Genomic DNA, 16338 nt, shown 5'->3' with positions numbered 1-16338 from the left:
TGATGACTGTTACAAACATTCTGAAAAGTTCACAGGATTGTTACTAGCAATTACTGATGATGATGATGACAATGATGATCACTGTTGTTGTTTAAAAGGGCCTAACATCTAGGTCATCGGCCCCGAGAATTACTTTGCACATCTGCAAGTCATACATAAAACTTATGCAAGATTAGTCATGTACATGTCAGTCTTCTTTCTTCTTATTGTCATATTTAGAGAGTTTAAAATGGATGGATAATTATCACAATTTGTTAAATTATTTGCAATAAAAAATGAAACATTTTAAGGAAATCATATTAAGAATCTTTCATCAATTAAAGTTTTTCTTGCCAAGTTTCTTCTTCCTCCAACTTTTCTGACATGAACAAGCAGCTGAAAGAAAACAATACATCCATATATCAAAAGAAATTAAGATCGAATTGTACATTTATGTAAACAACAATCATTGTGATTTTGTAATAAAATAAACACAGAGTACAATTACTGAGTTCATGGACTTTAGTGTCACTGTGGTGCACTACAGTGGATATGTTGTACTACAGGGTGAGGCTGTGACAGTTCTTCAGTCATCCCAACAAGAGGCAATTACATGCATACAGAGTACGCAGGACTATGGTTGCTGTTGTGATGGGTAGTTGAATATGAGCAATGGAACATGAGAATATCACAGATCGACCAATGGGTAAACACCAAATTCTGCCACGAATTAGGCAAAACTACCCACAGGTGATGAAATAAGTGCATGGCGATGACTTCTTGGGCTGTAGTGATGTATCTGATTGGCATCAGTACTTTGCGCACGGGGATGACAGTTTGGAGGATGATGAATGAACTGGTCAGCCACAATCAAGCCAAACTGAATGCACAGTCAAGGAAGTTGCATGCCATCTGCACCCAAAAAGTAGATGATCTTGCAGCATCGGTAAGGATTAGCGCAAGATTGCGTGACCATTCCCAAGGACCTGATCAGTAATGCTGGTGTTGATGGGATGTTTGTCAAACAGATCATAGCAGGAGATAAAACACAGTATTTTCTGTACGATCCGCAATTGGAGCAACAGCTGACCACTGGGAAATTGCCTGTATCACTATGATAGAAAAAGAAATGTGAAGGCAAGGTGATACCTGAACTGCATTTTTGACCACTGGGAACTGTGCACATGGAGTTCATCCCAGAAGGAATCACTGTAAGCACAAAGAACTGCAAAGAAATCCCTAGCAGTCTACATGACTCAATTTGTCATAAGTGTCCTGAACTGAAGAACTGGCTGTTGCTACATGGCAGTGCCCTTGAACCTCGCTTGATGCTCATCCAAGAGAAACTGGCAAGGTAACAGGTCAACATTCTGCCACACCCTCCACACCCACTTCATTTCACACCATAAAATTTCTTTATTTTTCACCACTTAAAAGCAAAGCTACATGGGCATAGATTTCACCAAGGAGATCATCAGTGTCACAAGAGCAGCTACACAGGATCTTCCTGCCAATACCATTCAGCAGTGCTTCCAACAACTGTACCAATGTTGGTAGTTGTTCATGGCATGGAATGATATGGAGCTGTGAAAGTGTATGCCATGCTGAATGGCTCCCAATTTATAGGCACTAGTCCCTAAACTTACCGATTGTGATAGTACTAATAATCAATAAATTTAATGAAAATGAAATGAAAATCTGCAACCCGGGTCAGGGATGTAATGAATGAACCATATAGGCTATTAATATAATGGGGTCACCACTCCCAAGGTGATTAATGACTGATAAATGCTACGAAATGATAATGGAGAGTGTTGCTGGAACGAAAGATGACAGGGAAAACCGGAGTACCCGGAGAAAAACCTGTCCCGCCTCTGCTTTGTCCAGCACATATCTCACATGGAGTGACCGGGATTTTAACCACGGTATCCAGCGGTGAGAGGCCAATGCGCTGCCGTCTGAGCCACGGAGGCTTCAATAAATTTAATAATTTGACAAAATAAAATGCAGTGAATGACCTGAATTATCCTTTGGATACACTAACTAGAATATTAATACACAGTGCTTATGTCACACCTGAGACCCCAAACAAAATAACTATACAATATACCTTTGTCTAAAATGTATTATACATAGGACATAGTTCACAGTTCTAACCAGCCTGTAAGGAAATATTTCAACATCGCAGAAGAAACAAGTTTATTTGATAAGACCAAAATACAGAGGAAGAGATATTTACTTAAGCAAAGATATTCAAATAAAACACAAAGCAATTTAGAATGACACCAGAAACAAAACCAAAGGATAATGTTCTCTGTTCTATGCTTGTTCTAACAGCTAAGGGTCATAACAGACATTAGAGTGCTGGATATTTGTCCCATAGGAGTTCTCTAATGAGTCAAAAGCCCAAAACACAGTTATTACATTTTAACAAATTCTATCAACTTCAGCTGGTATCAAATCTTGATAATGGAAGGCGAATAACTAACTGACTACACCTCTAAAATCAACCAACATGAAGAAAATTGACTGTCATTATGTCCTTACCAGAGACAGAGGATGACGATCTCTGCATGAGGTAAGTAATAAGGTAAGTGCTCTAGACTAGATGGTGTGACATGAATATGGCAAAAAGTATTTATTTGAACTTAATGGGCTTGTGTATTGGGATTTTATTCTCCCCCCTTAATTATCCTTTATTTGGAACTGCTGTTGATTGGTGTCATTGGTATGATATAGATGTTGATTCCCATAGGGAATCTGAAATGTCTATACATTTAAATCTATGATCTGCCATTATTACGTCTAGCTGCGAACATCCCATTCGTTCGATAAGTGAATCAATTCTGGCACACATGCACATTACTTATTTCTGAACTGTGAACTATGGCTGCTTCCGGCTTCCCGAGGACTTGTTCTTGAGCCGTTGTACAAGATGGAGGTCGATTGGCGTGTGTTGTGGAAGACACACTTCAGTGTTGGTGCGAGTCTGATACTCCGGGCTAGTAGCCATGTAAATTAAGGCTTTTGCCTTAATTCTTGTGATTCAATTTTACTATTTTATTTTACTTTTGTATTTTCAAAAAAAATGTGACCTCTGAATTGCTGGGAGTGTGTGCCTGATTTCAAACATGACTTAACGACGTAAGCTATTGAATTACCTTAACTGGATACTCTACAATGAAAATGTAGGTAAGTACTGATACCTTTTAATATTTTGGTGAATATCTACTGCCGTGGATTATTTGGGGAAGACATTATCTACAACCATTGCCATGTGATGTTATTAAAATGAGCCCTATAGATTCATGGAATTTTTCAATCAATCAATACTGATCTGCATTTAGGGCAGTCGCCCAGGTGGCAGATTCCCTATCTGTTGCTTTCCTAGCCTTTTCCGAAATGATTTCAAAGAAATTGGAAATTTATTGAACATCTCCCTTGGTAAGTTATTCCAATCCCTAACTCCCCTTCCTATAAATGAATATTTGCCCCAGTTTGTCCTCTTGAATTCCAACTTTATCTTCATATTGTGACAACATTGTCAAGATTTTATCAAGCCAACCTTGCAACTGTAATTAAAAATTAGGCCTACCTATTTATGGACCTTTTGGCAATCGTTTATTTATTAAAAACTGCGAGCTCTTCTGCATCTGACATTTATTATAACATGGATAAAATCTGCATCGTCAAGATTTTTATCAAATTCAACCTTGGAACTGTAACTGAATTATCGGGGTGATTCGGAAACGCGGTACATGCACCTATGAGTGTTAAAATTATTCTATTTGTTTTATTTAATTGATATGATGACTGTGTTAAATTTTCTGCTTCTTAATTTTGTTGGGATTTATTATTATTATTACTAGCTGATGTACCCGTGCTTCGCTGTGGGATTCTCAGAAAGACTGTCTTTGTGGTTTTCCTACCTGAAATCGTCAGTAGGAATGTAGCAATTAAAAGCAATGTTATCATATAAAATACTCAATCAAATGAAAAATCGCACATTTTCTCACTTTTAACGAACATTACTACGGTGCTGATCTAACAGTCCAAAGTTCCAGTGCAGGAATGACCAGACCACAGACAGCCGTGAACACTCCTCTGCCATTATTCTGTTAAATATGCACACTGCTCATTCCAATCAGTGCTTTAGAGTAGGGATTGAATAGCTTGAATGCTATGATGAACCAGTTTATTACGAATAAGTAGTATCAAAAAATTTATGAACCAGAGGAACGGCATGCTAAAGAAGAAAGTTACTTAACTTCCCAGCAACTTCCCGCCAATGTTCAGGCGGGCTGTTATACTTAATATGACCAGGCGGGTTAGCTGTGCAGTTAGGGGCGCGCAGCTGTGAACTTGCATCCGGGAGGTAGTGGGTTCGGACAACACTGTCGACAGCCCTGAAGATGGTTTTACATGGTCTCCCTTTTTCACACCAGGCAAATGCTGGGGCTGTAACATAATCAAGGCCAAGGCAGATTCCTTCCCACTCCTAGTCCTTTCCTATCCCATCGTCGCCACGAGTCCTATCTGTGTCGGAGTGACGTAAAGCAAATTTTTTTTAAAAAACCTCGGTATACAGCAGTAATCCTATCTATTGGAGGAGATGATGATGATGATGATGATGATGATGATTGTTGTTTAAAGGGGCAGTAATAACAATGTAGTCGGTCCGTTTGCACTAGCACGGTATGCACTAGCCATGCGTTTTAGTGGGTGTGCTATTTACCAACTGATAAGCCCAATTTAGCACACTGGGCGAAACGCTGGTAACTAGGAATGAGTTAGCTGGAAAATTTATAATGTCCAATAACAGACCAACTACATTGGTATTATAAATTTACTCATTCGGGACAAATATTTCAGGTTCGCTATAGGAATCAACATCTATATCATCTGATGGCCAGGCAGGCATCAATTTTTGGAAATGAGACAAAGTCTCTCGAAGTGCATTGGCACTGCCGGTGGGTCCAAGTAGCCTACGCAGTGGCCTCCACGGTATGCACTAGCCATGCGTCTTGGTGGGTGTGCTATTTACCAACTGATGAGCCCAATCTAGCACACTGGGGCGAAACGCTGGCAACCAGGAATGAGTTAGCTGGAAAATTTATAATGTTCAATAACGGACCAACTACACTGGTATTATAAAAAATAAAACAAAAAATGAGCAACAGAATACAAGCAGCTTTCCTATGCTATCACTCTGTTTGTCAAATGCTTCGGGATGAAACATTTCCACTGACTTCCAAGGTGACCTTGTATAAAACGTACTTCATACCAATTTTTACTTATGGACTGGAAGCTGTAATATTGACTGCACCAGCCAACTGTTGTCTGAATGCTTGTTACTGAACAGAAGATTCAAAGTGACACTACAAGGTAAAGAAAGTCGTTGGAGGAACCGGAAAAATGGCCTCCCACAGGGTAGTGGCATTGCACCAAATCTCTTGAATATTATTATTATTATGGAAAGAGCGCACAAACGTGCAAAAAATTAGTATACACTTATCAAATAGATACAAAATACACTATTCTTTGCTGTATTCCTTTAAAGTCTTGTGTCTCTGTGTACAAATTGTAAAATGATAACGCTCACACACTTTGTTGCATAGTTTGCATAAGCAGTCTTCATCTGGGTCATGGAAGTATGTTTTCATGCACAATTTATGATGACATCCATGTACAGCTAGTCTAGTAATGGCACTACGCAAAACCTGGTTTGGTCCACTCCATCTTCGGTCTAGCATGGCTTCTGTCGTGAAAAATTCCGGCCATATTTCTTCTTGTTTTTCCCTTCTTTTCCTAAGGACTACTTCTGCTTGTGGTGTAGATGGTAGCTGTAGGATGAACCTCATATCTTCTATGAAAAAGCGTTCTTTTGCAAGCATATACGCTAGTCTTGACGGCACTGTTTTTGCTATCCCCAGTATTCTTTTCAGGAATCTGGCTTTTACTCTTTCTAGGGTTTCTAAGTCGGTCTTAGTAAGGTGGTCCCAAATGAGATGAATACCATAGGTGAGAGTAGGGAGAATTTTGCTGCGGAAGAAAAGCATTGCTGTTTCTAATGAGATCATGGTGGGGTTTTCAATGTCGTAGATCCCTCGTATGGCTGCTGCCGTTCTTATGTGTATTCTGTAAGAGGTACCATTAGATTGAAGAGTGATGCCGAGGTATCGGAAATTGCCTACTCTTTTCAAGGTCTGTCCTGAAAACGTGATTGTGTCTTGTGCCGCAACTCTTCCTCCTTTTTGAAATGTCATGTAAACAGTTTCGTCTTTATTTAACTGTAGGTCATTTTCGTCAGCCCAGATCTGTAACTTGTCCATTGCTTCCTGGAGGACCTCCCTGTTTCTTGAGCCTAGTATCATATCATCAGCATAGGCATATAGCACAACTGGAGAATTCTGTATTATCTTCGTTACATCTGCTGTGGCGATATTGAATAAGATTGGGCTTATTGGTTGAAGTTTGAGAGACTGCTCTGGCATAATTTAGTAGTTTCCTGTTGCTTTCGAGATAGTCCACTTGTTGGAGTTGTGCTTCTAGGACGAGAGTCATTTTAGTCATGAGCATGTCACCCATCTCGTCGATCTTTTTCTTCAGCTCCTCACATGACTTCTTATTTTCTGAGATAGCTTCCTTTATTTCTTCGTCAGTTTCCCTTCCCTGTGGCAAGGTGAGTACTAATTTACATTTCTCACATAGCCAAAGGAGTTTGCAGTTTTTCCGCTTTAAAATCTCGAATTCTCCCGTTGTCAATCCGGCACAGTCCTTGTGCTGCCATCTGTTGCACACGCCGTCACACTGAATCGATATTTGATCGTCTCTAACTTCTCGGTCACAGGCACCGCAGAAAGAAGTTTTATTATTCCTTGGTATGTCTGTCATGTTTCGGTTCACGTCCTTCTTTTGTTTTTCAAGATGTCTTCCTCTTATGTCTGGAGATGCTACTGTTTTACTCTAATATAGATAACTTGTCAATAAGATTCCTTGCGAATAATACTTCTACACGTTCTTCGTACAATTTAACTCTCTGTAATAAGTTTCTAAGTGATTTTACCTCTGTATTATATCTTCTGTCTGGTCCAACTTCACAGCTCTCTGACTTACAACTTCACTTCACTTGAATATTAACCTAATCAATGCCAAACCCGCACAGAAACATTTTGGTGCAGTGTCTACTTCGTCGAGCTCATATATGTACGGGATATAGTGTCAGGCTTTGAAATTCTGTGGAAATGTTCAAAGAAGTTTTCTATGGCAGATATAGCACTCCATTTCATGTGTTTTGAAAGTGATCTGATGTTATTCCGGCTTCATTGGAGTGAAACATCTTTCTGCTATTGTGTAGCTATCATGGCACCCTAAAGTATACATTCATCTCTTGTTGACAAAGAAATTGAATGCTTCCTCATAAACAGTGATTCCGGAGAGCAATATTTTAATGAGGAAGGTGGACAATACCGGTATATAGGGGACGATATTGAACAATAGGAAGTGTCAGACAATGTGGTAGTGATGAATCTGATGAGGAATAGTCACCACCTCCTCAGATACAATTTTTCCAAATTGTTCATGATTTTTATGATACCAGTTCTGGAATCACCAATTTTATATTATATTTCAGCAATAGTATCACCAAGTGGAGTAGCCGTGTGGTTAACATGTTACGGCTATGGAGCCAAGCTTTTCATTCGGGAAGTGAGTGGGTTTGAACCCCACCGTAGGCTGTTCTGAGAATGGTTTTATGTGGTTTCCCTTTTTCACTTCCAAGCAAATGCCCGGACAGTTCCTATTCATATGCCACAGCCAATTCCTTCCACTTACCCAGTTTCATTTACTATCAATTTCATCTTCATCTGGCATCAGGAAGGGCATCTGGCCATAAAAACAAGCTGTAAAATATCTCACCTCATCCCTGACCCCGTATCAGGAAACGGGGCTAAGTATCAGTAAAAATGTATCTGTAAAAGGGCTTCTTCCTTAAAAATAACCAGGCCCAGAGGATTTGCCTGATCAACAAAACTTGGCAGTGAAAAGGTTTAACACTAACGATCAACCTGTTGGACTAAATACCAGCTATTTTCTATTTGCTTATGGTCTTGGTGATGGAACTCAGTGGAAGTAGAATCCAGTCCGCAGAACTGCCTCAATGAATTGTCCATGTACAGTGAAACCTCATTAGCGCATCCCTCATTAACATGTTTTCTCGCTTGATACATTGTAAATTCAAGTACCGATTTCCATCGTATTCAATCTGTATAAAAACACCTCACTTATTGTGTCATGAATTTTCACTATTGCCACCTAGTATAATTATGTTTTTCCTCGCCCAGAAAATGTTCTTCTTCATCCATTGTGAAAGAAACGTGATTTCCAACATGATAAGAGTCCTCCCCCTAGGAAGCAGGTCGGAGATAGTTGTGAAATGGGAAAAAGCCTTGAATTTTTAAACTTCACAGGGTAAGTTGCAACTTAAGGAGTAAACCGTTAACCTCAGGAATACTCAATTTTGCTTGCCAGTTTGCAGTGAAATTGCTGAATAACCCAGTGAGCCTGTTCATGCCCCATTCCCTTCAGAAGTTTTTTTTTTTGGTGCTAGTTGCTTTACGTCGCACCGACACAGATAGGTCTTAAGGCGATGATGGGACAGGAAAGGGCTAGGAGTGGGAAGGAAGTGGCCATGGCCTTAATTAAGGTACAGCCCCAGCATTTGCCTGGTGGGAAAATGGGAAACCACGGAAAACCTTTCTTAGGGCTGCCGACAGTGGGGTTCGAACCTACTATCTCCCGAATACTGGATACTGGCCGCACTTAAGCGACTGCAGCTATCAAGCTCGGTCCCTTCAGAAGTTAGACATTTATTCTGTGTTGAGAGGTACACTGAAGGGCAGCAAATATTTGTCACGACAGCCTAGTTACGGATAGAGAAAAAGTTGTGAAACTGCTTACTAATAAAGACAAAATTAAAATCCTTCATCAGCAAGCTTCACACACATATATATAATCAAAATTTCTCTATTCTAAGATCATCTTAATTTAACTTATGTTAACAGATATAAATGGAATTAAAACATTAAAACATAGAACACTGTTGTTGTATTAACTACACATTAAAAAAAGAATGAACGTTGCCAATACAGCCCAATCAGACACCAAAAATGGTCAAATTCATAAATGTACTCATGTCAGAAAAAACATATCAAGTGTTTCCATATCTCTGACAGATAGTTTTATTTGTGTATTCATTACCATGTTTTCTTGCTTAACCCATTCTCTTTCCTTTTCACTTGCAGAAATGTCTTAATGAGGTTTTACAGTGCGTTTATTGATACATAGTTGTCAAAGTTTTTGCTACTTATGGCCGGTTTAACTACGTTGTCTATTTATGGCTGGTTTATGGGGCTAATTTGGAGTTTGACTTGAAAAAGATCACTGCTTTATCAACTTCAAGCCAGATGGGATTTTTCTGTTTCTCAAAGAGATGTTGTATTAGGAGGGCTGATAACATGGGTTTAGTAGAAGCTATACTCTTATAATTGCTCATGGGATGTGTTCTTCAGGTCTATTTGCTCTAGCTGATATTACATAAATTATGAGCGTCTTAGTAACCGAAGTATTCTTGTGCAAAAGGAACCCTCTAGGGAAAGCAATAATTATAGCGTGTATATTAAACTGAATGTTTTACATTGTCACTATTGATAACTTGCAAAAGCAGGAGGTGTTAGCTTGCATTTGTACAATACAATAAATATTGCATATTGTCACAGCATAAGTCTATATTTTGAAAAGAAAGTTTGTTTAAAATTGAGAGTAAAATTATAATTTTTCTGCTGTAATATGCACAATTGCAATGTTGGTGACAAAATGGTTTATTTTGCTGATTGCTGCATACTATGCTATAAAACAACAAGCCAAATGAATAAAATTCACAAAATGTGGGTATTTCCTTTACCTTGGCAACTAATGCAGTCACAATAATTGCAATGAGGTAATCTTGAAAAATAACTTCCATAAAGGAGAACAGCATAATGTCAAATGATGCTAGGGTGAATTCATTGCCATAAAACAGAACTTTGTCAAATGACTGACCAGAATCTGGAAACAGAAAGTATGTTAAAGCATGAACCCATTGCAGACTTCTTCAAAATCACATACAATTTAAAGGGTGCCACAGTCATTGAAATGCTAGTGGGTTGCAGGAGTACCATTCCAAAACTATTTTGACAGTTTTGTTCTAATTTCCAACTTGGAAATAAGCTATATAAAGATGTGACATTGTTTGCCTTACAGGACTCTCTTCAACTTCTAAAGAATCATCTTTATAACCAGCAATAATGTCTTGATCACAATTGCATAATTTTTCCAAGTGTACAATGGAATATGTTTACAGTTTTACATACTGTAATAATTTACTTTGTGTGGTTATTTTGTCAAATAAATAAATAAATACACAATATTGAAAACTGAAGACTTTTTTTTCCCCCTCTTAATACATACCAGTATAAAATATTCCTCTACCAAAGGCTTCTGAAAACTCAATATCAAGCAAAGATTCAGCAAACGTCTTTTCCTTTACATCATAATCCAAGTCTTTCAGTGCCTGGAATAAGTATAAAAGAAAAACATTATGCATTTTATTGCCAATCAAGGCACAGTATAAATATAAAAATAGAATATAAGACGGACATGTTCAAGATAAGCTGACAGAAACTTATTCATAGAGTGATAGGCCTGTACACTTCTATCCACATCATTGGATGCAATTTTAGACCGAAGACCACCACCACCACCAGCCGTAGATAACCGTTTGGATGATGTCATTATCTGTAAGAAAACATTAAATTATAAGTAAGGAGCGGGCAACAGAATGAATTAGGCACAATGGCAATGCATTTTCCTCCAACAAAAAAGGACAGAATGTCATGAAGAATATGCAAATTACGTATGAAAAACATACTATCAGCAGGTGCTTTTACAGAAAATGTGGTGCACCTTTGGCTCCTATCAAATGTAAGAACATGCAGTGAAGAACCTAACAACAAGGAGGTAAAGTGGCATTTATATATTAGAGGTAAGATTGACAGATACTGGGGAAAGCAGTGATATGATATGAGATATGAGATATCATATCATATCATATATCATATCATATATCATATCATATCATATCATATCATATCATATCATATCATATCATATCATATCATATCATATCATATCATATCATATATCATATCATATCATATCATATCATATCATATCATTCCAGAAGAAAGTCATAAAATAACATGGAACAGCTGGGATGGTAACAGTAAGTCACCTGAGGTGTGGAGAATGATATGATATGATATGATATGATATGATATGATATGATATGATATGATATGATATGATATGATATGATATGATATGATATGATATATGATATGATATGACATGATATGATGTGATGTGATGTGATGTGATGTGATGTGATATGATATGATATGATATGATATGATATGATATGATATGATATATGATATATAATTAATGAGAGGATTATTAAAGTGACGGTGTGTTTGAAAGGAGAATATCTAACAGTTGTGCCAGTCTATGCCCCTCTGCAGGGTTGTAGTGTAGAAGAAAAGCTGAACTTCCTCCAACAACTAGAGGACATATAAATGAGGAGAACCCATTACTAATGGGTGACTGTAATGCCCAGGTAGGAATAAATACAACTGGATATGAAGGGATTATGGGGCCTTTCAAATATGGGACAATATGTGCTTGAGAAATAACTTACCGATAAAGAATGCATGGTTCCAGAAGAAAGTCATAAAATAACATGGAACAGCTGGGATGGTAACAGTAAGTCACCTGAGGTGTGGAGAATGATACGATACGATACGATACGATACGATACGATACGATACGATACGATACGATACGATACGATACGATACGATACGATACGATACGATACGATATGATATGATATATGATATACGTGAAGAGTGCAAAATGTGAAAGCTAGTCCTAGTGAATGTACTGAAAGTGACCATAAGCTTCCAGTGGCTGACCTGGCAGGAATACAGATGCTGAAGACAAAGACAAGGAAGAGGATACCAAAGATTAAAGACTGGAAGTTAAAGGAAGAGGACTGTAAGCAGAAGTTCCAGAAATTATGAAAAGCAAGTTACCAATGTCTAAGTCCAGCCATGACGACGAGGAATGGAATAATTTAAAAACTAGTTTCATCAGTAGTACAGAAGTGTGCAGAAGAACAAGCAGGAAAGTAATGAATAAAAGAACATCCTAGTGGAATGACAGAATGAAAGAGGTGACAGAAAAATGAAATAAGGCCAAGAAAGTGAAGGATGTTGGAAGAGCCAGAAATAGCAACAACAGTCAACTGAAAGATGAGAGATGAAGAGAAAATTCAACAGCTAGACCGAGCAATATTTTCTATCATTTGCAGGGGGTATTAGGTAAGGCCTAGTCAACAGGATACCAGTTTTCCAGTCATTAAGTACACTACTCGAGATAGAATCTTTCATGCTCTACTGTCAATTATAAATCATTACCATCATCAATTCTTTGTAATGTTACAAACGACTTTCAAGTGGGGGCTAATACATTTTGATAAAACTGTTACAATTGCCACCCAACAATGGGACAAGTATTTTGATAACTTACAACTGACACCCAATAGTGGACTAGGTATATTGTGTGTCCAACCTTTGTCCCATTTCTCTACGGGGTCGGGTATGAAGTAAGATGAATCTTTCACCGGCGACCCCGGGTTCAATTCCCGGCCGGGTCAGGGATTTCTAATTGTAAATGATTAATATCCGTGGCCTGGGGACTGGGTATTTGTGTCGTCCTTAACATTCCTATATAATCACCTGTATGACCCTTTTAGTCAGTACATAGACCCATCACAGCATGGATTCGTTAAAGGCAGGTCAACTGTTACCAATCTGGCAGTTTATTTATCTTCAATTTCAGATGCATTGAACAAAGGTAAACAGGTTGATGTGATATATACTGATTTCTCCAAAGCCTTCGACACGAAGCCTTGTTGAAAAAGCTGTCAGCATATGGAGTGTCCGGAAGTATTTTTGAGTGTCTAAAGAGCTACTTGACAAAACGAATATGTTTTGTCAAGTCCGAGGGTTTGATCTCTAACCCCTATCAACTAGAGATGTGTTGTTCCTGACTGAACTGCTCCGAAAGAACTGCTCCTCAGGATGAGTAACTCTTCAAGGAAGGATTAGTTACAGAGTTGTAGTTCTTTAAGTCCTAACCAACCAATGAGCCGCTTGTATGCGATATGAGTGGGACATGATGGAACTAAGAGTAGGAGTAAGACTAATCAGAACAGAAGGTTGGCCAGTGATTAGTGAAATGTAAATTTACTTGTGTAAATTGATTGTATTAAGTGATACCAGTCGCAAAACCATAAAACTTGGAGTATATTTATGTGTCGACACAATCTTTTACATTTTCGTGTTGGAAGACTAGCTACAGAGCTGTAGTTCTTTTAGTCCCAACTGATCAATGAGAGGCTTGTATGTGATTTGAGCGGGATGTGATGGGACTAGCAGTAGGAGTTGGAGTAAGACTAACCAGAAGGTTGGCTCGGGGCTCTTCTAAAGGAGTGTGCGGAGATAACTTTTTAGTGAAATGTAATTTAACTTGTGTAGATTGATTGCAATATGAAACACCAGTAGGGAAACCATAAAACTTGGCCTAAATTTATGTAAGTATCAACACAATTATTTTTTATTTTTTTATTTTTACGTTTTTGTGTTTGTGATGTATAGTACTGAAAGCTAAAATAGGCCTAATACAAACACACCTTATTTAGAGGGTTTGAAAACATATCCCAAATTGTTTAATCAAAATATTAATAATGTGGAATCACCAAACTCATAGTTTATCACCGACCGCTGTAGGTGACGTTAAGCACTGCTTGCTTGTAACCCGAACTCGGGAGGCGCTGTGGGTTAGAATCTATCCATCATCTGTTCTTTAAAGGGTTTTCAGTAGTTTTCCATTTTCCCTCCAGGAACATGCTACAGCAGTACCTTCTTCAAATCCATAGCTGATTCCTTAAAAATCCTTTTCCAAACCCCCACTTATACCTGGACCTGAGGGCTGGTTCGAGGTAGTAATACTGATGTAGTTGGTCCGTTTGCACTAACACGGTATGCACTACCCATGCGTCTTAGTAAATGTGCTATTTACCAACTGATGAGCCCAACTTAGCAGACTGGGGGCAAAATGCTGGCAACAAGGAATGAGTTGGCTGGAAAATTTATAATGTCCAATAACGGACCAACTATATTGGTATTATAAATTTACTCATTCAGAACAAATATTTCAGGTTCTCTATGGGAATCAACATCGTTATCATAGAATCTAGTAATTCTGAATTACCAGACAGTGATAGTAGTGGTTCAAGTGGTATGGATAATATTGCTATGGCAAAAATTATTACAAATGATTTGGAGAATGGCAGGAAAAGGGATACAGTGTACTGCTGTAGGGAGTGGGACTCAGCTTGGAGGACTGCTTTGAGGTCTTCACACTAAGCTGATTTACTACGGTAATGTGAAAACAGCATATTTTAAATAGACTTCCGCAAAATTTAAAAATAATCTGCTGGACAGGTACTTTATCTTGACAGCTGCATTGTAAAGAAATGAATCTTTAAATCTCCTTCATCCTGACAGCAGGAGCCATTTAAACCTTGTACATCATTGACAGGTTAAGAAATACCTTGCTTTAATGCAAAAAGGTTTCAGAAAAGAAACACCTGAAATGGTAGTAAAGTGTATTTTAAATTCTGCTGTTGGGTCAAGTTGCAAGAAGACAAGACAGGTGCGGTTTGGAATTGAAACTGGACTAAGACAGGAAAGTCACCTTTTTATAGTTATCAGGGATAACACAAGGGCATCAAAAATACATGGACAAATAAAAGTTAATATTATGATCTTGCAATTTGTGGAAAAGATGAGATAGAAGTCTACGAATGAGAATCAATGAGGGGGAAAAAGCAAGATGATGGGGATGACAGCAGAAAAGAAAGAAAGAAAAGAAAGAAAATTAGCAATGAAAAGAATAAGTTTAGAGAGTTTCAAGTTCTTAGGAAGTAAGTTAATGAGAATTTAAAGTACACCCTGTGATAGAGTATAACTTGAGAGCGCAGAGTATGAAAATCGATTGACACTGTCGAGGGTTTCTCATCAAGGCCTCCACAATCTGAATCCCAGCCAATGTATGTGGAATATTTGAAATGAAGAATGCCATTCTTGTTATTTAGATTCCATGTTTTATTGGTGATCCTATGGCTATGATCACGATATCAGCAGTCACATAAACATATTTGCTTGTTGCCTTTTTGTTTTTTATCACAGAATTCACAATGTGCTTTGGAGCAAAAGCGCACATATGAAAGCTTAAAAAAATGTTCTCTCTTCTTTTTTTCCTGAAACGCTAAGCCTTGTCTTTGCAGTCAGTTTCCTTTCCTCAGCAGTACTTTTCATCTCTAAGTATGAAGAACACCCCAGCCCACTGACCAAATTTTTTAAATATGATGTTCTTGGTCATCCCCTTGTTTTCTTCCTAAGATCTTGCCTTAAAAAATGTTTTGGAAAAGGGTACCATGCCTAAATAAGTGTCCAATGAGCTTTGCTTTCCATTTTCATATTACTTTAAGACGTTGCCTTCCCTGTCTTATTTCTTGCAGAACTATCTCAATGCCATTTTTTCTACAATTTCCTTTATGTTGCAATGACATAGATAGGTCTTATGGTGACAATGGAATAAGAAAGGGATGGGAAAGGGATAAAAGTGGCTGTGGCCTTAATTAAGGTACAGCCCATTTGCCAGGTGTGAAAATGGGAAACAACAGAAAACCATCTTCAGGGTTACCGACAGTGGGGTTCAAACCCACTATTTCCCAGAACGCAAGTTCACAGCTGTGCGACCCTAAATGCACAGCCAACTTACTCAGTCTCATTCCTTTGCCTGTCAGTCCAGCTAGTTCTTGTAATTCTACTGCCTTGAGATGAACTTTCTCCTGTTTTGTCATCACTCATGTTTCACACCCATATCAAGACACTCCTCATTTAAAATTTCAATTTCTGCACCACTGTACAGGTCTTCAATATAATCTTTCCATTTATCACTTACATGTTCTGTGTCAAACAGCAACTTCCCATTTTTTATATTTCACTAGTCCGGCTCCTTGGCTAAATGGCCATTGTAGTTGCCTTTGGTTCAGAGAGCCTCGGGTTCGATTCCTGGCTGGGTCGGAGATTTTAACCTTAAATGTTTAATTCCCCTGGCTTAGGGGCTGGG

At 38.3% G+C, this 16338-nt stretch overlaps 1 protein-coding gene across 1 annotated transcript in view; it reads right to left on the bottom strand.

Moving 5' to 3' along the window:
• Window positions 1-253: 253 nt before the first annotated feature.
• The window catches only part of LOC136874921 (meckelin), a 162085-nt gene continuing 146000 nt past the window's right edge, over window positions 254-16338 (bottom strand). Inside the window, exons 14-17 of the mRNA XM_067148633.2 lie at window positions 10675-10812; window positions 10486-10588; window positions 9941-10083; window positions 254-375 (exon numbers count right to left, since the gene is read on the bottom strand). Of these exons, the coding sequence (XP_067004734.2) occupies window positions 295-375; window positions 9941-10083; window positions 10486-10588; window positions 10675-10812 (465 nt within the window). The 3' untranslated portion in view covers window positions 254-294. The remainder of the gene's footprint in view (window positions 376-9940; window positions 10084-10485; window positions 10589-10674; window positions 10813-16338) is intronic.

This window comes from Anabrus simplex, chromosome 5 (genome assembly GCF_040414725.1).
Source record: "Anabrus simplex isolate iqAnaSimp1 chromosome 5, ASM4041472v1, whole genome shotgun sequence".
Taxonomy (NCBI): domain Eukaryota; kingdom Metazoa; phylum Arthropoda; class Insecta; order Orthoptera; family Tettigoniidae; genus Anabrus; species Anabrus simplex.
Note: the sequence above shows the minus strand (reverse complement) of the source record. Positions and strands in the feature narration are given on the sequence as shown.